The 25,192-nt window shown below is 42.1% G+C and overlaps 1 protein-coding gene across 4 annotated transcripts; it reads right to left on the reverse strand.

Annotated features, from left to right (window-relative positions):
• On the reverse strand, positions 1–24,035 carry jupa (junction plakoglobin a). 4 transcript variants are annotated; one of them, XM_072660213.1, is made up of 16 exons: positions 24,017–24,035; positions 9,192–9,244; positions 8,837–9,004; positions 8,172–8,425; positions 7,833–8,071; positions 7,275–7,476; positions 6,976–7,120; positions 6,436–6,539; positions 5,702–6,040; positions 5,396–5,548; positions 4,572–4,691; positions 4,271–4,421; positions 2,955–3,076; positions 2,781–2,823; positions 2,419–2,543; positions 1–1,223 (listed from the first exon to the last, which is right to left on the reverse strand). In XM_072660213.1, the coding sequence occupies exons 2-15, from the start codon at positions 9,202–9,204 to the stop codon at positions 2,422–2,424; spliced, it is 2,175 nt and encodes a 724-aa protein (XP_072516314.1). In that variant the 5' UTR covers positions 9,205–9,244; positions 24,017–24,035; the 3' UTR covers positions 1–1,223; positions 2,419–2,421. The 4 variants fall into 4 exon arrangements, with proteins under 4 accessions (XP_072516314.1, XP_072516311.1, XP_072516312.1 ...); XM_072660210.1 differs by lacking the exon at positions 24,017–24,035 and adding an exon at positions 23,495–23,643; XM_072660211.1 differs by lacking the exon at positions 24,017–24,035 and adding an exon at positions 22,935–23,004.
• Positions 24,036–25,192: the final 1,157 nt, after the last annotated feature.

The following is a 25,192-nucleotide window of genomic DNA, read 5'->3' on the forward strand; positions in this document are numbered from 1 at the left end:
TTAGTAACCAATTTTTATTTCTCTTTTTCTACAAAGTACAAAGTAGAAACACTATATAAAGACAATCCCTCGTCATGTTTTCAACATTCCCACTACAAGTTAATCATCGCTGTGTAAAACCTTTTGGTGACAACTCTGCACCATGTTAGTGTTTATCCCTTACCAGCGCCTGTATTTATGTAGTCAAGAGCAAGCAAAAAAAAAAAAAAATCAGCTCAATTTTTAACTACTGGACCTGCCGGATATCATTAGTGTCTGTACATCTGAACTGATTGGCATGTAGTAAAGCATGGTGTCAGAAATAAGCAGAAGGCCAGTGTATACACAGCACGCTGATGTGCTGCCCTAACCTGCATTTCTGCCACAGGGTGCAGAGAATGAGAATATGGAGAATAACTGATGACTAATTTTTTTTTATATATATAAAATATTGCAGCATAAACAGTGATCATTATTCAGATACACATTTCCAAATTTGTTCATTACTGTGGAAGAAAAAAAAAGTGGCAAATATAGTCAATGCTAGCTTGTATATTTGACTTTAGCATTACATTAGATCAGCTAATTTTAGTAAAAACTTCACGTAATCGCAAATTAGCATTCTGAACATGTCCGTTACAGCACATTCTAGACCATCGAAAGCTTGTTGTGTTTTGACCAAACAAGTTCTGAATCATGATACTCTCCTGATCCCTTTTTCATGCTTTTAAAACCAACAAATCATCAGGGTGATGGGAAACTCATTGAGCAAAGCTAAAAGCCTGAACTAGGGTCAGTTTATTCAGTCTCAGTGCTGGCAGCATTTTCCACAGTCAAAACTATCATAAAGAATAAAAAGCATGATTATCAACACAATAACACAATAAAATCTCTTTGGCAGTTTTTACCAGTCCTCTTGCCACCAATGTGTTTGTACACCCCCCAATAAGAGCCCTAAAATACAACATTTTCTACACAAAAAAAAAAACAAAGGAAAGACGACGTATGCCATCGTTTTCATGAGAAGGCAGTGTTAAGTAATATTGGTTTCTGACCCTCACAGCACAGTGATAATTGCATATAGTACAGCAGTGTGTGTGTGTGTGTGTGTGTATATATAGACCCAATACAGCTGAGGAATGTGTGAGCCATAGCCATCCAGCTGAGGAAAGGCTCTACAGGGCAACTATGAAGCATTCACTCCATTACTCCTCTTTTGTTGTTGACCATGAAGCGTTACCATTCTGTAAAATACAATGAAAACATCATGTTAGGATCATCAGCGCACAGAGACACAGAGCAAAAGTTTAAAACAGTAAAGGTCTGCTAGTTTCATCTTGGTCTCGTATTGGGTTCTTAACTACAATATCTCAAATTGTAAAAAAAAAAAACAAAAAAACAAGCACTTCTTCCATGAGCAGCTGTGCAGGGTCCAGAGGACTGGACTTAAAAACCACTGGTCTTGAGGATCTAACTAAGGTTTCAGTAAAATAGATGAGCGACTGCTGCTGGTGGTGGTGTGTTAGTGCGTGTTGCGCTGGTACGGGTGGATCAGACACAGCTGTGCTGCTGGATTTGTCTCAGCAGCTAGAACATCTCAACGTCACTGCTGGACTGAGAATAGTCCACCAACCAGAAATGTCCTGTGACCACTGATGAAGGACTAGAGGATGACAAACACAAACTGTGGAACAACGGATGAGCTTCGGTCTCTGACTTTACATCTACAAGGTGGACCAACTAGGTAGGAGTGTCTAATAGAGTGGACAGCGAGTGGACAGCGAGTGGACAGACAGTGTTTAAACACTCCAGCAGTGTTGCTGTGTCTGATCCACCCGTACCACCAGCGCAACACACACTACTACCACACCACCACCATGTCAGTCAGTATCACTGAAGTGCTGGGAATGACCCACCACACAAATAATACCTGCTCTGTGGTGGTCCTGACTATTGAAGAACAGGGTGAAAGGAGGTTAACAAAGTATGTAGAGAAATAGATGGACTACAGTCTGTAATTTTAGAATGACAGAGTGCTCCTACATGATAAGTGGAGCTGATATAATGGACAGTGAGTGCAGAAACAAGGAGGTGACGTTAATGACCAGAAGAGGAGACTGGGTTTAATCTTGTATATATAAAATGAATATTAATTATTAAAGAAGAGGAAGCAACAGCAGCAATGTACATAATGTATAATAGATGGCATTAACATTAGGAGTTTTATGTTCAACGTTTTGACTCCATGATGCATTTAGCTGTACTAACTCTTTAATGCATCACCTTATAAAAATGCTGAGATTATACGGCTACAAACGTGGGGAAATCGCATCCCTATGTCCCCACATTGAGCCCTAACAGAATCTCAAATCAAGTACAACATTGACCATTGCCTTCACAGGCAATGAGTGTGTGTGAGAGAGAGACTTGTGTATTAACCTGTTAGCACGCATCGTAGGCTCTCTGCATTGAGTCAAAGCCTTGTGGGTAATCATCTGGCATGTCAAGGTCTTGCTGTGTGGGATCATACATATACCCAGCCATGGGATAGCGAGGATCAATATCTGTCAAAAAAAAAAAAAAAAAGTTTTATTCAAGGATTGCTTTCACACACAGTGGACGTTGGCACCCCTGGACTTTTAGATTTTGAGTCAGGTGACAAAGACAAATGAGGAACAACCCATTACTGCTTCAATTACAACCAGGGAGATCTGGACTGTGAAATGATACTAGAACGAGACACCATTTTTCTATGCAAACAGAGTAATGAAATATAATTAAAATTTGACATTAATACAGACCTTCTGGTGCATATCCGGGATCCATCATCGCATTGTTGTGAGCCTGGAATGACAGTAAATAAATAAATAAATAGATAGATAGATTAATTATACACTTTGATATGCTTTAGCTTTCGGTTTGCTAGGATGCTACTCTAGCTATAGCAATATTTCACCACCAGGGGGCACGCTTACCATGTCCCACGCTGCAGGGTCATGTTTGAAGAGTGAGTGTGTGAGCTCCACAGACACGCGCTTCTTGTAGTCTGCGTTTTTGTCCTCAGAGATGCGGAAAAGCACAGCCGCCGCGTACGTAGCTGAGAGAGAAAGGTGATGCGGTTATTTCAGCTGTACAATACTTGCTGTTCCAGTCATACGCCCATATTCACACTAATCAACACACCACTACATGCATGCACTTGCATTTTTTCCTACATATAATACTTGTCCCACAAAACCACTGTTTAACTGAACATTTTAATAAGTGCCTTGATCTGACATAAAATTACAGTAAAAGAACTGTAATACATTATTATGTGTAAATGCAGCGCTACAATAACTAACCAAACGAACAGCACTAGACATGGCCAAGACCTAACTGAAGAGAGATTTTAGGCTTGAGGAAGATCATACACCAGAGAGAAGTCATATAGTGTACTGAATTTTAAGACAAATGTCCAAATGTTTGTGGACACCCCTTCTAACGAATGCATTCAGCTACTTTAATTTACACCAATTGCTGAAACAAATGTGCGAATGCACACATGGCTTGTCTAGTCCTGTAGAGATGTACTGTCAGGAGAACGTAAACGTAAATCTATTGGCACCATGCCTCATGTCAGGTGTGGGCTTAAGGAATATAAAGCCCCCTGCATGGAGCTGAAGAGCAGTGGAACTGTGTTCTCTGATATTTCAGGGAGGATCCCTACAGTAATGCTCCAAAATCTAGTAAAAAGCCTTCCCTGGACAGTAGAGACAGTTACTCCAACAAACTCAGGACAAGCTCTTTAATGTCCTTGATTTCAGATCAGACCGTTAGGACCAGTAAATATAGCAAGGTAACGAAATGACTGTATGAACTGTATGTATTGCCAGGAATTTACAGTCCAAAGCTATAGTTTATACCATGTCTTGAAGCAGCATTACGCAAGAACTGGTATTTCTTGCTCTTGGGCTTCCCCTACAGTCAGGAAGTATTATTTGCACTTGCAGTCGCCACTAAAGGGCACGCTTTACGCACCATTTGTTGACAAGCTGAGGGATACAGAACCATCACAGAAAGTGAAAGACATTTGTAGACTGTTGAGGATTTTCCAAGAATATCATTTGCAGCACTATGCAGTTTTTAAAAACACACGAGAAAAACTGGTCACAGGTTCATACCTGCTTCACTAGAAGCATAGTACAGCAACATGACCCTTAAAATGAATTGAAAATGTGTACATCCACTGAACTGCTATGCAACGTGATCCTCCATTAATTGGAGTTCTTCAAGCTTTTCTTTCGCTCACCAATGCCCTCGTTGCTCGAGTGCAGCAGCTCCATGAGCGGAGCGCAGGCTCCCTCATTATCGATGACCACGGCTGACTGTTTATCCAGAGCCAGCTCGCATAGCACACCGGCAGCCACTCGCTTGATGTTGTCCACTGGGGAGTAGAGCAGCTAGAGAGAGAGTGGGAGAGGGGCAAGCAAGGTATAGTATAGATTAGAAAGTCTGTCCCTTGGGAAAGGGGCAGGGGGGCTGTTGTCGCCCAGTGAGAAAACCAGAACCATGTCTGCATGGCCAAAGAAAAGATCTGCTGTGACATTTACCTGCACAAACAGTGGGATGGTGTTCATGTCAGCGATGACTCCTCTATTCATGGGATCTCTGGCCATGATGTGAAGCGCCCCTGTGCAGCCCTCCACAATCTCCTCCATTCTCACTCCATCCTAAGAGGAAACAAGAGACAGAAAACGAGATGTTTTGAAATGAGATCTGGTAACTGCATCCATTCTTTTTGGTGGTTTACATGAATAATTCATTGTGTGACTTCAGGAGATGTTCATGAATGGCTCAGGTGTCTGGTTGCGAGTCTAAAATGAGCAGAACTGAGTCACTGCATGCACAGCTTTTGTGTTTAAAGGGAAATAAAGCTAACATGCTAGCCAAGGTATAGATTTAGCTATATTGGCTAGTATGCCAACTATATACACTATAGATGCAGCATGGACACAACACCCCTGAAGTCATCCAGTAGCATCTGGCACCAAGCAGCAAATCCTTTAAGTCTAGTAAGTTGTGAGGTGTGCCTCCATGGATCACATCAATGACCCTTTCACCGGTTGTCCTTTCTTAGACCCCTTGACAGCTACCACTGTAGATAATCAATTCTACAATGCATAATTCACTTCAACTGTCAGCGGTATTAATGTTATGGCTGATCAATGTATGCAAGTGGTGCTTTGTTCTGTCCTTCAGGCTAAAAGGTCTGAAGCCATTTCAGTCCATTTTAAACTGCAGAAGTGCTACATTACAGTACTGACTGCATAACAAGTTTTGTTTATTAACTGCATTACAATGTACTAGATGCAATCCTTTTTATTTTATTTTATTTTTGATAAAATGTTCATGCGGGCAATGCAACACAGCTTACCTGATATGTTTGCTGGCTGGCGGAGCCATGCTTTTGGGCATCCTGGTGGGCATTTATTAGCAGATTGACCAGCTTGGGAATGGCATCCGCATCTCTAAGGGGTGCCTGATTGGCTGGGCACAGTGCCAGGTTACGGATCAAGCCAACCACAGCCTGAAGAGAAAAGGCAATCAGCGAGACTGATTTAAACAGAAAATCTTAAATGCAATTCATTTTCTTTAAATGACAAATCACAAAAATTTATGAATTTCAGCAAATGACTCCTAGTTGTTCTTAATGGTCTCCATTTCACACACTGGTTCTCACCTTGACAACAGGCCAGTAGTATGGCTTGTTGAGCAGTTTGACGATAGCAGGGATGCCATAGTGCGTGCGGACTGCGTTCTGGGCCAACTCAGCTTCTGGGTGGCGGCTGGTAAGGTGACGCAGGGCGCAGGTAGCTGGCTCTGCTACGTCCTCCTTCTCTCCGGCCCGGAGCAGGGCATGGATCAGGGCCTCCACGCCGTTGTTCTGGGTTACGTGAGTCTTGTTGCGAGCGTTGTTGCATGTGAGATTAGACAGGATTCCCGTAACACAGGCGAGCATGTTCACGTCATCTGTGGACAGGAGGCCAATCAGGACCTGCAGCAGCCCATCCAGTCCATCCTACACAGAGAAGACAACGTATATTTTAAAAACATAAATAAAAGTCATGTCAATTACAGCCAAGGTGTGCAAGTGACTTAACAGTACACCTTGCAACTAGAAGGTTGCCGAACTGCTGCTGATGCAAGGTCATCAGCCACCACTTAAACAGCTGCGCCAGGGAGCCCGTCATGTGCATCGTTTTAACACATTCTGAATAAAGAAAAATGGTTGAAACTGATCTACTAGACTATCATAAGAACACTATATTGTGAATCCAGCACTGTGCGTCAGGCCAAACTGTAAGCATAGTGCACTGTTACAACCCTACTAAACCTAGCCATACTGCTGCTAGCTTCTCTAGAATGTGAGCTCATGAGAGTAGATGAGAGAATGTGACCACTGATCACACAGACCTGTTTGGTAGCAGCATCAGAGAGGTTCCTCAGAGTCCACAGGCAGTTCTGTGACAGGCGCTGGCTAGAGCCTGTCACATGCTTTCCTAGAGCCTGCATTCCACCTGAGAGAGCGAGAGACAATGAGATTGGAAGTGGAGGGGGAGGGGTGGAAAAAGTGACAGGAAGGAAATGGGGGGGAAAGAGGCAAACAAACGTAATTCATTACACACCCACCCTCAGACACTTCCACATTATCTAGTCACAGATGATAGAACAACAAGATATTGGATTTCCTCAGTTTGGTTACAGTTAAGGAGTAATAAATGCGTTGACCATGTTACACAGCCCAGTTAGTGCACTGCAGCAAGAGCACAAACTGGATAGGCTTGTGAAGAGTTAAAAGAGAGGGGGATGAATGAACAAAACAGCAATAAAGAATGGCTGAAAGAGAAAGAGCCAGTGCTCTCACGGAGGCTGCGACTCCCCAGAGATTGATTGTCCTGCTAAAAGAGCAGTCGGTCCCTGGGAGTGGGCTTAAAGCCCTCCACTCTCACTCACCAGCTTCCACTATGGCAGGCTTGTTGCTAGGACACACTGAGAGCACTTTGAGCACGCGGCTGGTCGTCCACAGCAGCTTCTCGTAGTTGTAGTTCCTCATGATCTGCACCAGACCCTCTGGACCACCGTTAGCCAGGATTATCAACTGCAAAGAAACCAGGGAGGGCATTCAAGGACTGAATTCACATATTTCTCCTCACTGTACTGGATACTTTCACACAGTTTTAATCAATCAGGTTCTGGCCAATAAGGCACAGAATATCTATACACATTAATCACATAATTCTGCGCACACACACCTTGCTTTCCTGGTTTCCGTATGAGAGAAGCTGAAGGCAGTCTGTGGTAATGGCGAGAAACTTGGGATTGCTTTTCTTCAGCAGTGGGACCATCCTTTGCAGGCCATCGGCCAGACGCACAGCCATCTTGGCGCCCTCCTGGTGCAGGAGCAGGTTGTGCAGAGTGGTGATAGCATAGAACAGCACTGACTCCATAGGAGAGCTGCAATAGAGACATTACCAGATTGATTCACAGTGTGGTACCCTTAGTTAAAGTGACATTTCTGAGAAAAATCTAATTTACATATTTTCTTGTTAACCCAAATGCAATCAAACCTATGACAAATCTATGGGCTTTATTGGGCTTGAAGCTATTGCTGTTACATTTTTTTTCTTTCATTCTTATAAAGAACTGTATGCCATACAGTGCAAAAACTACTACATGACGATTGGAGATTATTCTGACACACAGTTTGGCACAATGGATATGGTGTGATTTGAGCTTCTAAGACTTATCTTCAATAGCTTTGTACTTCAGGAGTAAAGCCAGAAGCCCAAGCACCAAAAAGCCTATTTTACCTGAGCATGCGCACCAGGGCAGGGATACCACCCGACTTAAAGATGGACAGCAGACCCTCGCGCTGGTGTGAGAGGTTGTGCAGGATGCTGGCTGTAGCTCGGGCCGTCTCCATGTCTCCTGTGTTCTGCATGGCTCTCACCACTGCAGCCACCATCTGCGGCGACTGCATCAGAGCCCGCCGGGACGCCTCCTTCTTCGTCAACTGGTTTACAATCTGCGCTGCCTTGTTCACCACAACCTGGCCAAACGGATGATAAGAAGTGATCAGTGTTCTAAATACGATGAAAATTTCTGAGACCTAAGATATTTGATTCTCTATGTGATTTTTTTTCAGATACCTGGTCATCATCGTTCAGCAGCTTAGTAAGCTCAGGCACGGCTCGGGTGGCCAGCTCAGCATCATCCTGGTAGTTGATAAGGTGGATGATGGCAGTCTTCAGCAGCTGTGAAGGCTCGGCCAGCTTCTGCACGTTGGTCTGCTGGGACGAGTCCAACTGAGTGGACAAAATAGTTGTCCCTCCTTCCATCGTCTCAGGAAACATGGCTGCCCTCACGCGCTGGGAACGAGTCATGGTGTACTGGGACTCCAGGTCTGCAGGAAAACGTGGGAAGAGCGTGTTCAGAGTCAACGCTTATGATGATGGAGGAAGATCTAGCTGTAGGAGTTTTTATGGGATTATGAAAGTAATTACTCTATGGCTAGCCTGATCAACCCATTACCTATGCACCTTTGACGTACTTTGAGACAGGCAATTGTTCTTTACTCTGCGTCAGAATTCCATTATGGTTGGACCAACAGAAATGTTGCCAAATTACATGGAATTACTGTTACATTGTCTTCCAATGAAGGTTTAGAAGGTTTTTAGACAGTACATATCTACAGTACATACACAAGAAATTGCAAGTACTAAAAGGAAGACAAAGCATGTGTAAATGTTAGTCAGTCTCAAAAATGAACATTAAGACGTGCTAAGGCACTGATTATAGCGTGTGTACAGCTTACCTGCAGGGTTCTCTGTAACTGTGGTGGTGAAGGTGTATTTCTTGGTGCCGTATTCTGTACCATCGTCATCTGAGCGTACTGTGGTGGCTCCTGACTGGATGCCTGAATCGCCTGCATAATATGTCTTCTGCCATTCTGTAACCTTCACCACACCCTCGCGCTCACCCACTGCAACACATAGAAAGACACAGACACCAGTAAGGTCATACAGTTCTCTGGGTGGTAAAGCATGATACTAAACAGTACAAAGTCTATAGCTATAATATGTCTGTAAAAGCATAGAGAGTAATTCATTGTAGTACTTATTTATTTATTTATTTTTTAAATAAGTAGTTTCACATCAGAAAAGACTTACTCTGCATTGCCATCGTAGCCTCCTTGGCTCAAGCCTTGCCCAAATTTTAAAACCTGCAAAAATTTTTAAAAAAAAGTTGGTTACTTTAAAGGTACATCGCATTTTCTATAAAAACCTGTTAACGTCCACTGTGATTACAATATATTCTGTTCAACCTGAGCAAAGACACACTGGTAGGAGTGTGCGCATGTATGTGCATACGAAGATAGGAGAGGGAGGGGCACAGCTGTGTGAGAGGAATGCCAGCTGCAAATTTTTTTGACCTCTGACCCCAGTCTCCACCCACAGCTTCGGCGTGGGATCCAAACAGGCCGCAGCGACTACAATAACTCATCCGACCGGCTCGACTCGATTCATCCTTCACACACCCATACACGCCCAACGCTGCCCTGAGGTGCCTCCCCTCAACTAGACCAATTTAGACCAGTCTTAACACATGTATTAATCTAGATCTCATTGTCTGTATGCAAGAGAAAGTCACACAAAGATGAATTCACACACACTCCCTCACAAAACGAACAGAAACGAACACTCATAAGCTGGCTCATGAAATCAACAGGGAGTGGCTTTGCTCATCAGGTGAAATCTCATTTCTTGCACTGCTTGACTGTGCTTATTTGATCATCTTCTCATCTCTGAGTTTTTCCATTATTTATTTTCTACACCACCCCCCAGGCATTCCACCCGATTTCTCTTTCGCCATCTCATACTCTCTTCCTCACTTACTCACACACCTGATACCACTGACTCATCAGACCGCCTTTACAGTTCAGTGACAAAGCCACGGTGTCTGCAATTCTAATGAAGTTCACACAACATGCTTACAGGAACCTTCAAATACCATGCAGTGTAATGATCCGGATAATCATAAGTCAGTACCTAACCTATTACTGTCTTGCAAAATCTGGTAGTCACTCTTTATATACATTTTCATAACTAAAATGGATCAGTAGAGTTTCTTTCTCTTCTCCAAGTCACCAATAGAGTGATACACCAATGGAGATACAAAAGTTTTTGCGTGAAAGCCATGACGTCCATGGGCATCTTATAGGCCCAGGACTGAAATGAACTCAACAGTCCAGCAGCAGTGTGAGCAGTGGGCAAGGGTACTGGCTGGCAATATGATGATTTGATGTTGTTAGCCTGATAAACTGTCATCAGAACTGTGACAGAACACTGATGAACCCTGAAGTACGGTCCAATCCATGGCATTCAAACTTTTGGCTCTGAACATGACAGCAAATAGCTTTAATTGTACAGGTTCATCAAATCCACCCACAAACTGTTCTTTCCACAACAAACAGCGCATCCTAAAAATGCAGGAATTTTCTGTTTCACCTCCTGGTGTCAAAGTTACAGAATCTCAGCAGCACTTTTGCTGAAAGAACTCATTCTAGGCAGACAGGCACAGGTAACAAGAACAAGTGGTGTAGCTGCCCATGGCTTCGACCAATCCATCTACTGGTAGATCCTTAAAGTGTTATTCTTCATTGGTCATGTTGAACTGGTCTCGTGATTAGTGATTCACAGTATTCCATGTTATAACATATCTCCCTCATTACAATGATGCATGAATTAACTATACGCATCTATCGTATCATCTATAGTTAATTTTTTTTTTACTGTGCATGGACTACTTTAATATACTGTACCACCTTTATTATTGTATTACTCTGCTGGATTATGTATCCGAGTATCTATATACCTGTTCCAATAATATATTACACGTCGTTTAAAATATAAAACACAGCGTGTGTCGTGAAAACGTTTTCAGGAATTGTAATACTACACTTTTGCCATAATGGCCACCCTTAGAAGGCAGATGAGGGTGCCTCAGCTAAACTGGGCTCCCAAACACAGCATTACTTCACAGCAGTAAACCATTCTCTGACCAGCAGGAATTTGACACTTGGCAGCTGCCAAGACATAAGAGTTGTGAACACTAGTAGAGATGTGTGTGCTCTGAGGGGGAGGGGAAAAAAAGTTTAATGATATAGATGGGTTGTGGAGATGGAGGTGGAGAGTTCTGAAGATATTTGTGACAAACACTCGTAAAGATGCACAAATCGAGCTCTATAAACCCTCCTCCTGAAAATGCTTCCTGAAGATACACTAAATGGCAAAAAAAAAAAAAAAAAAAAAAGTATACAACAGTTTTGATTTCCTGGAATTGAAGGTCCACTTTGTTAATTTTTAAAATGGTATTATTTATTTATTTTATATTATTAATTTTATTTAAACAGGTCACATTCATGCATTTAGCATATACTCATAATCTAGTAGATGAGGCTTACAGAATGTACAAACACTGACTGCCTATCCAATATCCCCGGCATGACTACGCCTACAAAAACACCTGCTTTAGCGTAGCTCCAGAGCTGATAAGAACAAGTACAAACATGCAACAGGTATGACTAGTGTCCTCCTCCCAGGCAACACATCACACTGCCTCAACCTCCCTGTGAAAGTGCAGGTGTGGCCACTTTCCCAAACTGCTGTGCAGCACTGACACGCCTTAAACTAATGTAGACTTGGTGTACTCTGAACAGCTGTCATCGAAAACAGCTTCGTTCTAATTGCTGTGTTCTGTTGTTGGCTTTTTATACGATTAATAATGTAGCACAGTCAACATAGCATGCAATAGCTCACGAGACGTACTTGCTCGTTTATGCCGTCTGTGCTTTGTTTTAATGAGCAAAGCCAGACAGTTAAGGAGACAACTACAAACAAGCTGACAAACTCCCTCCCTGTCTATATATTTCTTTCTGCCGTTGGTATTCTACCTCAGACGACCCTTTTCCCCCATCAAGGTTTTGGAGCCTGTGTCCACGTAATACCAACACTAGTCTAAAACTGCAGGCCCAGCTTGTTCATGAAAGTCTTGAAGAAGTTTAATCCTCAAGTGCAAAACCATCCTGATCAGCAGTTACTCACTGCCCATTTAAAACTGTGTCTCTGCGAAATAATAACAATGTGTAAAATACATCTTACACTGATCTGAGAAAACCACTTGCCTAATAATGTGCAAGCCTACTTATGCTGAGTTTATGCTCAGTTTATGCTTTGTTGGAGTAACTGTCTCTACTATGCAGAGAAGGCTTTCTACAAGATTTTGGAGAGCCCTATTCTATTGGCAGTACCGCACTACTGGGTGTTTGGTGCATGTGTAGCTGAATGCATTCATTAGAAGGGGTGTCAACAAACATACCATGGACATATAAAGTAGGTAACATTACAGTAGCTTCTCTGTGGGATCAGATCAGATTCAGGCTAGCCTTTGCTCCCCAGTGTGCATCCATAAGCCTTAAGCATCCATGCCCCTACCACAGACTCACCATTTGCCCTTCCTTGCCACACTGTTGGTAGGTACTGACCACTGCATACCAGGGACACCCGATATTTTGGAGATGCTACGATCCAGTCGTTTAGCCATTACAATCTGGCCCTTGTCAAAGTGCCACATACTCTTAAGCTTGTCCAGCTTTCCTGCTTCCAACAAATCACCGTTAAGAACTGACTGAGTTAATGTGCTGTCTCACAGATCCCACCTCTTAATGTGCAACAGTTATTCACTTCATGCTACTGTATTACAGGTAACTTTTTACATTTTCACACAATGTAAGGGACAGCTAGTGTTTTCAAAATTAGGTAAATAAATCAGAATCTCTAAAATGATAAAAAACTACTAGGTTTTGTCCTCACAGCAAAAATAATGACCCATTTCAGCTACGCAACCCAGGACAATACATTCAGTCGACACACAGCTGTGGGGAAACGGCTACAATTGTTCCAAGGCTGCCTAAATATGGACAGATATACAGTAGAGTGCTGATGCGGGCTGATAAACAGATAACACTCTGCTGCAGACTCTGGACTTCAGCCCAGGCTGTTCAGGAGAGTGAATGACGGGTTAATGAGTAACAGTCACTCAATGCACTTTCAGTTTTCTGATGAACAGTCACATTACTGAGAACGACACGCCTTCAAGCAGTCCCTGCTGGTTCTCGGTTTCCTATACAATTAGCCTTCTGATGGGGAAAACACAGAATTTTGGGGCTGACGACAATGACAACAACAACAACAACAACAACAACAACAGCACTTTCTTGCTAAAGGAAACCATAATAAATACTAAATCATAAACAATATGCCATAACCATAATAATATTGAAGTAACGCACAACAATACAAATGTTCATTAAGGAACCCTAGGTGTGGGCTGTGGTGTTATCCACCATTCTGTAAATTTCAGGGAGTTTAAGAAGAACCACTATTTACTGAGTAACTAGGGGTGCAAAGTTATCAGCCAGAGTGACCTCATCCACCCTGATGCCACAGCCCTGATCCCCCCCCTGGGCAGGGCGGGTGTTCCCAGAGTGCTGGTGACTATTACACAGCGGCAGAGTAAAAGAGAGAACAAGGCCTAGCCTGAGTAGCATAGCACCTCCCAGCCAAACCCAGCCAAGCCCAATTCTCCATACACTCTAATCCTGGTGTGACATTCCTCACCCAGAGCATTCTCTCACTCACACACACACACACAGCCACCCCCTCGCTTACTGGCTCTGAATCACTTTTCTCACTATCTCTCGACCAATCTCTCTTCCAGGCTATCTCGCTCACAGCCACACCCAAGAATGAAGGGAACCGAGGCAAACAAGTCAGAAGGTTGATCATTAACAGTCATGTCAATCTGCAACTGCAATAAACAGACACGCATCGTCTCGGACCTTCACTCCGCCTCTGCCTCTTCCCCTCGGGGCTGACGAGGACGGTCACATTTAGGTGGGACTTGGGTGTGTGCAGGTTTCCCCCCCGTCCAGTTAGCGCAATATGCTGTCTAAGCCACAATTAATTCAATACTACACAGAAGCCAGTGACCGCACAGCACAATTAACACCCAATAAAACCTTTTTTTTTCCTCTACTTTTTCTTGGGTTCGTCTACATGGAGTATCTGGCGAGCAGGGGTGTAATTCCCTCCCAGTCCAAAACCACTCGCTCACAGAACATGCCAATTTGAAGAGCATTGTTGATCCCCGCGCTTCCAGACAGCTGGATGCCATTAGCAAAACTGCTGCAAAAATTATGGGCAATTTTCCATCCAATCAGCCGCCTTCGTTTGAGATGTAGATAGACACATAGATAGAGTATCCAAAGAATACCGCCTCTGTGTCTGATCTTTTCAATACTGCTGCTCAGACCCCCCCCCACACACACCCCTAACACACACACGCACACACACACAGAGTTAATGGCTCTGGAAGCAGACGTAGCTACCAGCTGAGCCTGTTCTGTTAAGAGCCTGTGGTCACTAAGTGGTCCCCAGGCACAAGCTAGCTTCCGCTGGAGCATGAACGGGATATCGGCTAGCAGGTGGCTAGCACCGAGCCGGCCTCGTGGGGTGAACTTAAAGTAATAGAGTGTTAACAGAAACTATACAAATTTGTAATGGGTCCTTTGACTTGTAGCAATAGTGGAACCCTTTTTGTTTGCTATACAGAATCATTTAAGGGGCCTTTAAAAAAAACTTAAATGACTTAAATAAATAAATAAATAAATAAAAAGCACACATACCAGAAAGTTCTTCCTTACACGAAAGAACTAGTTAACCAGGCCTTCAAAGGGTTCTTTGGGTTTGTCACGGTTCTACATAGAACCCTTGCCTTACCTGACGAACTGCTGAGTTGGCTTATTTACTGTTGTACTGAAGCTACATGCCTAATGCAGTGAACAAATTATGACCAGTAGATTAAGACCAGATTTTAACCAGTACATTAGGATCATGCAAACTGCCCAACAGCCTCACACACTTCCCTGAAACTATGTTAAGTACTTTCCAACATTCGACTTGCTAATGTGGTTTCTGGAACTGTACGATACGTAAAATTAATGAAGTAAGCCATGGACATTAAGCAGGTTTCAGCTGATCAAATGCATCTATGTTAAAGGGAAAACTGTGTACATTTGTTTTCTTTTAGCAAATTACTGCTTAACACACCATCCATGTCCTCACAATACTTCACAATGACCATCAGCCGGTCATTACACAGCTCATTACGCTAGTATTACTGCAGCACTACATTATGCTGCAGATCACATTATAGGCTTGTACCGTGGACACTTCCTGAAAAGAGTGGAAGACGCCAACGCTGAAAAAGAAAAGCACTTTTCAAGCGTGTGGAGTAATTAGAACCTTAAAGGGCCTGCAGTGACTGCCACAGAAGCTCCTCAAGGGAATGCAAGATATCTTGCACAGAACTGGTCTACACCATTAGTCACCGATGATAAGGCAGTAAATGGCTTCTTCAGCAGCATCTCAAAAGGAGTCTCCCCGTTCATTAGCCCACCCGATGAGGAAACAATGAGGCATGTTCTCAGTAATGATGGCAAGACGACACAAATAACATGACAAACGTCCTTAGAGGGAGACGAGAAAAAAAAATAAAAAAAAATAAATTAAAAAAAAAGGTTACACCATGAATGAAGTATGCCAGCTTGGTTTTTCCTCCAGTCCCCAAGCTGAAATAAAGCAAATACAAATCACTTAACACAGCACTATTGTTCACAAAGCCTCCTGTGTGATTATTCCCAGAGGGGATGACAAACTATGATAAATCACAGATATTTACATGACAGTCAGGAGTCAGGCGATGATACTCAGGAGTGCTCCTCAGGAGTGACAGTGATCCTGTAGCTCTAGTTACAGCTCCACTGACACTTGCGTTCAGCAAGCTTCAACAAGCTCCGGAATTCTTTCCTTTTAAAAGAGGTTCATTTGCATGGAAAGGCCGCAGTAGAAAGTGCTGTAGAACCGCCTATTGGTTTAAGAACTGGATCTGCACAGGCATGTAGCTTAGTATTACACATCATCTTTTAATGGCATTTGATGAATGGAAAACAGTAGCAGTCAAGGAGCTTAGTCTTTTTTTTTTTCAGCCTAATGGGCCTCATCTATAACAAAGTGATACAATACTTAAGTATTTATTGTGGGTTAACCAACATTAGCAACATCAGGATGGCTATGGTGACTGCAGGCAAAGCACGGTATATTTGTTTTTATGCAAGGCAGAGGAGAGCATTAGAAGGTTTCCCTGCATTCTTGAGGAGAGAGACAAAGAGAGAAAAAGAGTGCGTGCGAGCGAGAGAGAGAGAGAGAGAATTGCCCTCCCTTACAGGGTGAGGAGTGAATCAAGGCCTGTTCTGGGTGATAGATTCACTTCTCAGCAGAGTGAGAAGGGCGATATGCAAGTTCAGATTTACCACAAAGACCAGGCATGTGCCCTGGACAACTATGCAGATCATATTCACCATCCTGAACAGCCTTCTGCGCACGGACAATTAAGATGTTTGACCAAGTGGATCTCTACATAGACCTATGCGGACTGGACAGGAACCGTTTTCCCAAAGTTGTTTGGTTAAGGGCAATTTCAGAGAAAACGAGGGGCAGATGGAATGACTTTACTGACGTTCTAATAACATGCTTTTAAATGTGCGTTACTTGCTACATTTAATGTGCCTCGGTGAGCAGTTCAGCTGCTAAAATGTCATTGCAAACGGCAGCATAAAAGCTTTTCAGTCCTTCATTTCTTCCTTCTTTATCTTTAGCCCACTGTCCCAGCCCAGCCATTTTTAGGTTAGCTGGGAGGCTACGTCACGATAGGTATGCATGAGTTTGTACCTCGCAGCTGAATCAATGTGACAGTTGGTGAATATTTCATTGGTTCCAGGGGCCCTATGGGAAACTGTGCAGGCAGAGTGGAAATCTGATGAGACACTGAACAGCAGAGCAGTCTCACAGAGTGAGTTGGGTCTGCAAAAAAATAACACGCTGTAAAAACTTGGTAAATGTTTCAGTGAATAAAACTCCAGATAATAATCTAAGTTACGGTGAAGCTAGTAAAAGCAATGCTTAGCAATTCACCCTTTAGAAGAGCCCTGGAGTTCCTGCTGTGTCATTTGTTGCCTGCGGTTAGAGGATGAAGTGGTTTTCTCATTAATGAATGCCGTGTGCCAATTTAAGAATGGTGGCAGTGCTGTGTGGTGCTTGAAGGGCCCATTTTGTTAACCTGAATTTCCCTCAATTTCATAGATATAGTATAGTATAGAAATTGCATGGCAGGCTCCCGGGAGGCCCAGCTGTCTAAGTGCTGGCCTCATCACTGAGAGACTGCTGATTCAATAATCAGTGATGCCACTGCCAACCGTGGGGACCAGGAGTCCCAGAGAAAACAACTGTGCTTGCTCTTTCTAGGTACATAAGAGGACAATGCATCTTCCCACATAACTCAGAATGATGCTAACAAGTGTAAGCAGCTATTAGCTAACCGTTCCTAGTACAAGCATGTAAAGTTGTGAGTTACCCGTTACGATAGCTTCAATATTGGAAAGACATGTAGCACTGGTAGCATCATGTGATGGTGAGAATTGGAAACTTATGACGAGGTTATAAGGAGTGTTTCACATGACACAATAAAGAGCAGCCAATCAGAACAGAGGTCATCTTAAAGGCACAGCAACAAAAGGACAAAGAGAAATTAGGAAAAACAGTGTTTAAAAATTAATTTTAGATTTTGAAACTGAATATAAAATGAACCTTAATAAACAACCAGTGCTGCATAAATTAGAACGAGGCTCATCCAAGCTTCTAGAATTGTCACTAGAGTTTTCTTGACGGAGCAAGAGGATTGATTTCCTGAGTACTGGGGAAACTACATCTGCATACACCTTAAATGAATGTTCTGTTTAAATGTCCAACATGTACACAGAAAACAAGTAGCTATGGCCATCACCTCTATTTGCAGAAGTAACTCTGGCGATCACTTAATAAAAGAATAAGTAAATAAATAATAAACAAGCGCATGCAATAACTCTGCTGCCAGAATCTGGGCTGACCAAGAGTACTAGACACCTTAAAGACTTGGAGGGGACAGCCCTACAGGCTTCATACATATTGAATGAAGTGTGTGCTGACCATGACTGTACCAGGCTGTCGCTGGAGCCTTACAGTGGGAGAAATTCTGACCACTGTGCTGGGACTCAACAATGATGAAACTGGTAGAAAATTTTGCCAGCCTGCTCAGCTAGAACTGTTCCTCTCATTGCAAGGCATTTCCTGTTAATTATAACAATACAATAGACAAAAGAGAAGCAAGTGCATCCTCTTACAAGAATTTAATTGTGTTACGGACTGACTGGAAGAACTAAAACAGGCAACTTTATTTGGAATGCTTTAATCAGCACTCTGAAACTGTCTCCAATGTGTGAAGATTCACTGAATAGCACGGCCTATCTCCCCACCCCTGCCTTGTTCCTGTGAGCATGTTTGGATTAAGGAGTGGTAAATGGCTGAGTTGGATGACACATGCCTAACTACTCCCACGTCATTGCTTCACAACTGAGGGTGAAGAACTGCAGTGCAGTTGATAAGATGGTAAAAGAGTAAATGCTTAGAGGCTGACTCTGAGCTGTTTTAATGTTCAAAACGTGCACTCTAAATTATTCATCCTGAAGGCAAAAATGGAAACCAACATTAAATTGCTTCTCCTTGGACTAAAAATAATTAAACTAAGCACAACAACTCGGTTAGGGATGCACAATAATATTATATACATGCATACATACTGTATGTACAACACTTCTGCGTAAGCCAGGTAGAAGTGGTCCCAATTTCCAATTAAGGCAAAATAAGTGCACAATTTACATTTTAAAAAATAAATAAATAATGGTGCTCAAATTATAATTGTTGGGTCAAAATTAAAGAATATCACTATACTCAATAAAACCATACTCACTTAGATCAATAATTTAGCTGTTCTGAAAGTTGCCTTTAAACTTTTGGCCATGGCCAAAGCCTCTGAACTTCCTGTTAGTGATCATGATTGACTACAGCTGGTAATTTTTCTGTGCTCAAAGAAAAAAGGTTTGTTTGACAGATAACATTGAAATGACCACACAAAGAATAATAAGACCATCCAAAGAGCTCAGGGCAGATCTGAGAGGGATGACTGTAGATTTACAGAAGTCAGGAACAACTTCTACAGCAATGCAGATTCCAAGATCACCAATCCAAACAATTTAGTATTCAAGTACTTGTAAGTTATTGGGAGGTGTAGCCACTTTTGCCAAGGTCTGAAAATAGCTTAGAGGAAACTGGTTCGGATGGCAGGGTACAACTCAAGAGCCACCAAGGCAAAGGCCTGCCATGAATTGGAAACTGCTGGAACACCAATGACAAGGACACTGTCTGCAGTCAAGAGAGAGGCTCATTCTCTTTTTAAATAAAAAAATAATAATAAAAAAAATAAAAATAAATAAATAAATAAATAAAAGACACCTTCAAGCTCGACTAACATTCACTGCTGACCACATGGACAAAGAAAAGCCCTCTGAGAAACATTTTTATGGTCAGAAGAAACATAGATTGAGCTGCTTGCCTGTCTACAATGAAGCATTCAACCCAAAGAGCACTGCACCAACTGTTCAGAACAGAGGTGGCAGCATCATGCATGTGGAAGTTTGTTACATACAGTTTATTGTAACTTACTCGGCCCTAAGAACAGTTCAAAGAAATCATTAAAAGCCCAATATTGAGGAAAAAAAAACAGCCCAGAACTCTCATATCTGTGCATCTCAAGATTCTATATCCTTAAAAGCAAAGCAACAATAACTGTTGATCTGCCTACATATATTAAGTAGTAAGAAAAGTAAGAAAAAGTCCTGAATAAACCCTTAAATGTGACAAAACAACCTCAACTAACCATGCAGGATCACTGTAAATTTTGCATCATTAAATGTTGGCTATCTAACATGCGGGTGAAAATTAATCAGGTTTAGGTGCTTATCTTGGGATGAACCTTATCTTTGGATGAACATTCTTAAGCTGTGGGAAGCATAACCACCCCCCCACCCCCCCAAAAAAAAAAAAAAAAATCTACAATAGCAGGCCATCCCCTCAGGCTAAATATGCATTATACACTTTATACAATTAGGCAAATCCATAAGAGTACAGTCAGTATTTCACATCATATATCCACAGATATCCATGTACATGGACAGGAGTGTGGTAACCGATAAACTAAGTTAGGTTGTAGTTACAGTGAGAAATGGAAAGTCAATTATTACATATATATCTCAGTTAAAGTTCTAACAGGTCTAAAGAAAAGTAATGACTTACTAATAGTGACAGAGCCAGAAAGACTGAAAAAGTGACAGAAGCTAAACGAATGATGCCAATCAGTAATCCCCTTTCCCCTTTTTGAAAGTGTATTTATAAACTAGGGGATCACACAGTGCCCCTTGCTTTCCTAATGTAGGGCAGTATCAGGGATTTACGCTGGCTGGGGGATTAGAGGCCTTGTGTGTGTCCAGATGCTGTAAATCTCAGCCTAAAATCTGCAGCCAACAAGCCAGCTTGTCCTGACCGCACTACTAAACATCGTACCACAAAAGTCAAAGCCATCCCACCCACACACCTTGTATGAGACTAATAACTCTTTGTATCTATGCACACAGATGTGAACTCAGTTTCTCCTTTAAGCAGTCACATCACAGCTTTGCTCTGGTAACTGTGTGATCTATAGTGTAGTAGGTAACGCCACAGCTCTCCATACAATAAATCCGGGTTCAACTCCCTGTTGGGGGAAGCCCCCCCAGTCAATGTCTGCCAACATAGTGACAAGCACCACACATGATGAAGACGAGCTGTTGTTCTGATGTTTCTTGTTAAAAAAAGAACAAAAAAAAAAGAAAAAAAAGCGGTCATTGCTGGGACACAACCAATCCATTGTCTTGGTTGCTGCCATGTCAAGACAAGCAACAACAGTGATTGATGCCTGTGCATATTCTGATTCGTTTGATTTCCAAATAAATTGGGTGCAGCACTACAACAATTTTCCTGCGAAGTTTTGGTTTAAAGTTATCGGCCACAGCTAAAGTCGGTTATTGTATCGGCCAAGACATTTTATATCAGTGCTTCTATATCTCATTAATAATGAACCAACATAAAGGGTACTGCAGTGCTTGTAATAAAGGCCATTACTGCAACAGTGATGTATACATAAAACCACCATAAAAATCCCTGGTCCTCTCTAGGTCTTCTGCGTTACCACAAAGTGAATTCTTCTGGTCATTATTCTTCTTCATTCCTCATTTATTAACTTCACACAAAGCAAAAACGAGACAGAAGTGATGCTATTCACAGCTGGAGCCCAATGGGGAAGACAGGCTTCAGTTCAGACGGGCTTAGCCTCTCTAACGCTGACCAAATCCATGTCATTAAAGTTTGGCGAAATTAGTTTAAAAGATTGCTCCTGACTAAGACCGTGCAGATGCTCACAGCAAATTACATCCACTCGGTCACAAACAGGAAGGGTGGATGTTAAGGAATATTGCTTCCTTTGAGAGATAGTATGAACGTCTTGCTTTAAGCACTTGTGTTGTAAAAAGATGAAAAGTACAGCGACTGTGAAGCAAGATCAGCGTTACCTCATTTGAGGTAAATCGAGTTTGCTGTTGAATGTTAATAGAGGCTTTCGTCACAGCCAGAGTTCACAGAGTTAATCACTGCGTGAATCAAACATGACAAAGCCCCACCCAGGTCCATTTACTTCGCTCAAGCAAAAAGTCTGTATTCCTGCGTATTTATAGCAAAAAGGATATGTTGCGACATTTGACATGTTCACAGAACCTATATACGATTTAATAAGCAAGAAAAGACCAACAAACAGTTTAAAGAAATAATCAAAAACTAGAGATAGAGACTAACTAGGCTCTCCAAATACACCGAAACATGTGGATTGAGGAAAAAGTCAGTTCGATGGGTTTTTAATAGTTTAAATGAACATAAATAGCACTGTGTTTACAATAACATTAGCCCTGTACTTCTTTTTGTTTTTTATTGAGCTTAAGGGAAGCTGAATGACGCCAGTTACATACACCATACAAAGCAATATTTTCCAGAGAATCCGACAAATATTTGTGTAACATTAATAAAAAAATAATTTATTAAATATTGACATGTAATTTATCACAATATAACAGTCACAGAACGATATATCGCCCAGTCCTACCCTGTTCCTATCTTAGTGTGATATTCCCCTGGCTTCCAACTACCATAACCCTGACCTCAGTATCCAGGAGGAGGGCTTCTGGCTGTTCATATGTAACGCACTTTTGTACGTAAAGCTTTTTATTTATCAAAGAAAAAAGCCTATTCGTCATGTGATCAACAACAACAACAACAAAAAAAATACTAATATAGCTAGCTAGTGTTAAAAGTCCCTTAATCAATAACTGCATTTCCATGTGAAGCCATTTTCACAAAGAGCAGAAATTCCGCGAAGAAGCGACGGAAGGAACGAGCTAGCTAAAGCTCAGCTCCTGCTTTTCTAGTTGTGTCACATCCAAACAGCCTCAACACAGGACACCAACCTTTCCCCGCAATCTAGCTAGATAGCACTACCTCGTAACACCAACACGAACAGTGTGTACACCATAAAAGGTGTTTCTAAGGTGTGGCATCAGGGCGGTGAGCTCCTAAACCAGTGTGTTCACTTTCATCGGAGCCATTAACATTAAATAGCTATAAGTCTCACAAACGCGCTCGTCTGAACGTTGTCCTGAATCAGAAGTTGCCCATCTGAAAAGTCCGAAGCGTTTTGACTCACCTTACAGCCACACTTACAGGTCTTTGTTTTTAAAATATATATATAGCTATATATATATAAAAAATTATAATAATAACCACTCAGCCTTCCTTCCGATATTTGTCCACAGTGAACCCTGACATTTTACTCGGTATTGTGTGAACAGCTCCACCAGAAACGGGAAAACAGCAGCGGCTTCCTTGCTTGTCTTGAAGTGGGGTGAAGCAAGCAAAGGAGAGTCGTGAATGTGAGCTAGCTAGTAAGACTACGAGCATTAATGATGGTGGCTATAGCACTGGCTAGATACGGTGGACTGGATCCCACCAAACGACGCAGGAAAAGTTGGAAGCAACAGAAACCCGACACTTGCGGAAGTGGGAGCGAATTTCTCCCGCAGGTAGGTGGCTAGCTAAACCGACACAGATCGCCTACTTTAAAACAAACTAAAACAGAAAAACAATACAAATAAAGTGTTACGGTGTTTTACTGGGGAATCTTACGAATAATTAAGCTCTAATAAACCTGATGCTAACAGCAAATACAACTCTGCTAATCGCGAGCTAGGATAACTCACTAACCCGCACACAGGCAGAGGGAACTAAGGCTACCCAAACACTAAAGTACTACCAGCCAGCCCCTCACACAGGGTTTAACCTACCTTTCAAGCGGTCGTTTCTCAAAAAAACAGAGACAAGCTGAGCTCCCAAGTCGGACTTCTTTTCGAAACAGGCCGGTCTGTGTGTCCAGCACTTTGCCTGGATTCCGACTGGGACGAAAAGCGTGTGTAAAGCGGAGAGCAAGAAAGGGAGAACAGCAGCTCCGCCTCCGATACCAGAGGCTGGCGCCACACCCAAAAAACCTCCACACCCCACAACAAACAGCACAGCACAGCTAACAGCGAGCTAAAACTGACTGAACAAACAGAAAAGATGAAGTTAAAGCGTCTTCCAAATAAAGACGTTCGTTCATGTGTGGGAAAATGTCCTCTAGCAGGCTAGCTACTTTTAATACTGGTCTTTTACTCGCTTTTACTACAGCTCGGTTTACTCGCCTTCAGTCGACCGTCTTAGGACTTGTTGCCACAAGTAGGCACACCTGTAATTACGTGATAGGTTATCAGCCTTTCGGTTCATGAGTCACAGTCTGCCTAGACATGAGCGAGTGTGTCATGACGACTTACTCTGTTTTCTCCCTTTCTTTCTCACCCAGGTCCAGAGCGCACCCTGTAGCCTGGAACTCCATGACCTGGTCCATTATTGGAGTAATGACTGTTGTGTCAGCGGTCTTGTTCACGGTGTCAGATTCACGATTCATGAATCTGTGTCACGCTTCTTTGTTTTCCTCAGCTTTCATAAGTAAATGCGTGCAAAAAACATCTCCTAACCCCCTCAAACCACATCCAGGTCTTCAATAAGCAGTGAAATATAAGCTTCAATAAGCTATATTCAATAAACATAAGCTTCAATAAGCTATATTCAATAAACACAACTGTTCATGGTGTCAGATTCACGATTCATGAATCTGTGTCACGCTTCTTTGTTTTCCTCAGCTTTCATAAGTAAATGCGTGCAAAAAACATCTCCTAACCCCCTCAAACCACATCCAGGTCTTCAATAAGCAGTGAAATATAAGCTTCAATAAGCTATATTCAATAAACATAAGCTTCAATAAGCTATATTCAATAAACACAACTGTTCATGGTGTCAGATTCACGATTCATGAATCTGTGTCACGCTTCTTTGTTTTCCTCAGCTTTCATAAGTAAATGCGTGCAAAAAAACATCTCCTAACCCCCTCAAACCACATCCAGGTCTTCAATAAGCAGTGAAATATAAGCTTCAATAAGCTATATTCAATAAACATAAGCTTTAATAATCTATATTCAATAAACACAACTGTTCATGGTGTCAGATTCACGATTCATGAATCTGTGTCACGCTTCTTTGTTTTCCTCAGCTTTCATAAGTAAATGCGTGCAAAAAAAACATCTCCTAACCCCCTCAAACCACATCCAGGTCTTTAATAAGCAGTGAAATATAAGCTTCAATAAGCTATATTCAATAAACATAAGCTTCAATAAGCTATATTCAATAAACACAACTTTAGGCAGCCATTAAATCAGCTGTTAATCGAGTCATACTGTGCACTAAACCATGACTACTGACTGCTAGTGGTGTTTGTTATTATGCTAATATTAGCCTGTAGCTCCAGTGCTAAAGTAAAAATGTCTTGGCTGATCTTAAACTGTGAACTGTGAATTATTGCCAGCCCGTCGATAAGCTCCAGATTCTCTCAGAAAAGCAATCCGCATGATTCAGCTGTCATTGCAAACTAGGGAAATAAGCAAACTGTACAA

This window comes from Salminus brasiliensis, chromosome 17 (assembly GCF_030463535.1).
Source record: "Salminus brasiliensis chromosome 17, fSalBra1.hap2, whole genome shotgun sequence".
In the NCBI taxonomy this organism is placed as follows: domain Eukaryota; kingdom Metazoa; phylum Chordata; class Actinopteri; order Characiformes; family Bryconidae; genus Salminus; species Salminus brasiliensis.

Coding starts and splice junctions, on each gene's coding strand:
- jupa (XM_072660213.1), bottom strand. Junction 8,426..8,836: donor AGTTACAGAGAACCCTGCAG/GTAAGCTGTACA, acceptor GTTTTCCTGCAG/ACCTGGAGTCCCAGTACACC. Junction 7,121..7,274: donor ACGGAAACCAGGAAAGCAAG/GTGTGTGTGCGC, acceptor GTTTCTTTGCAG/TTGATAATCCTGGCTAACGG.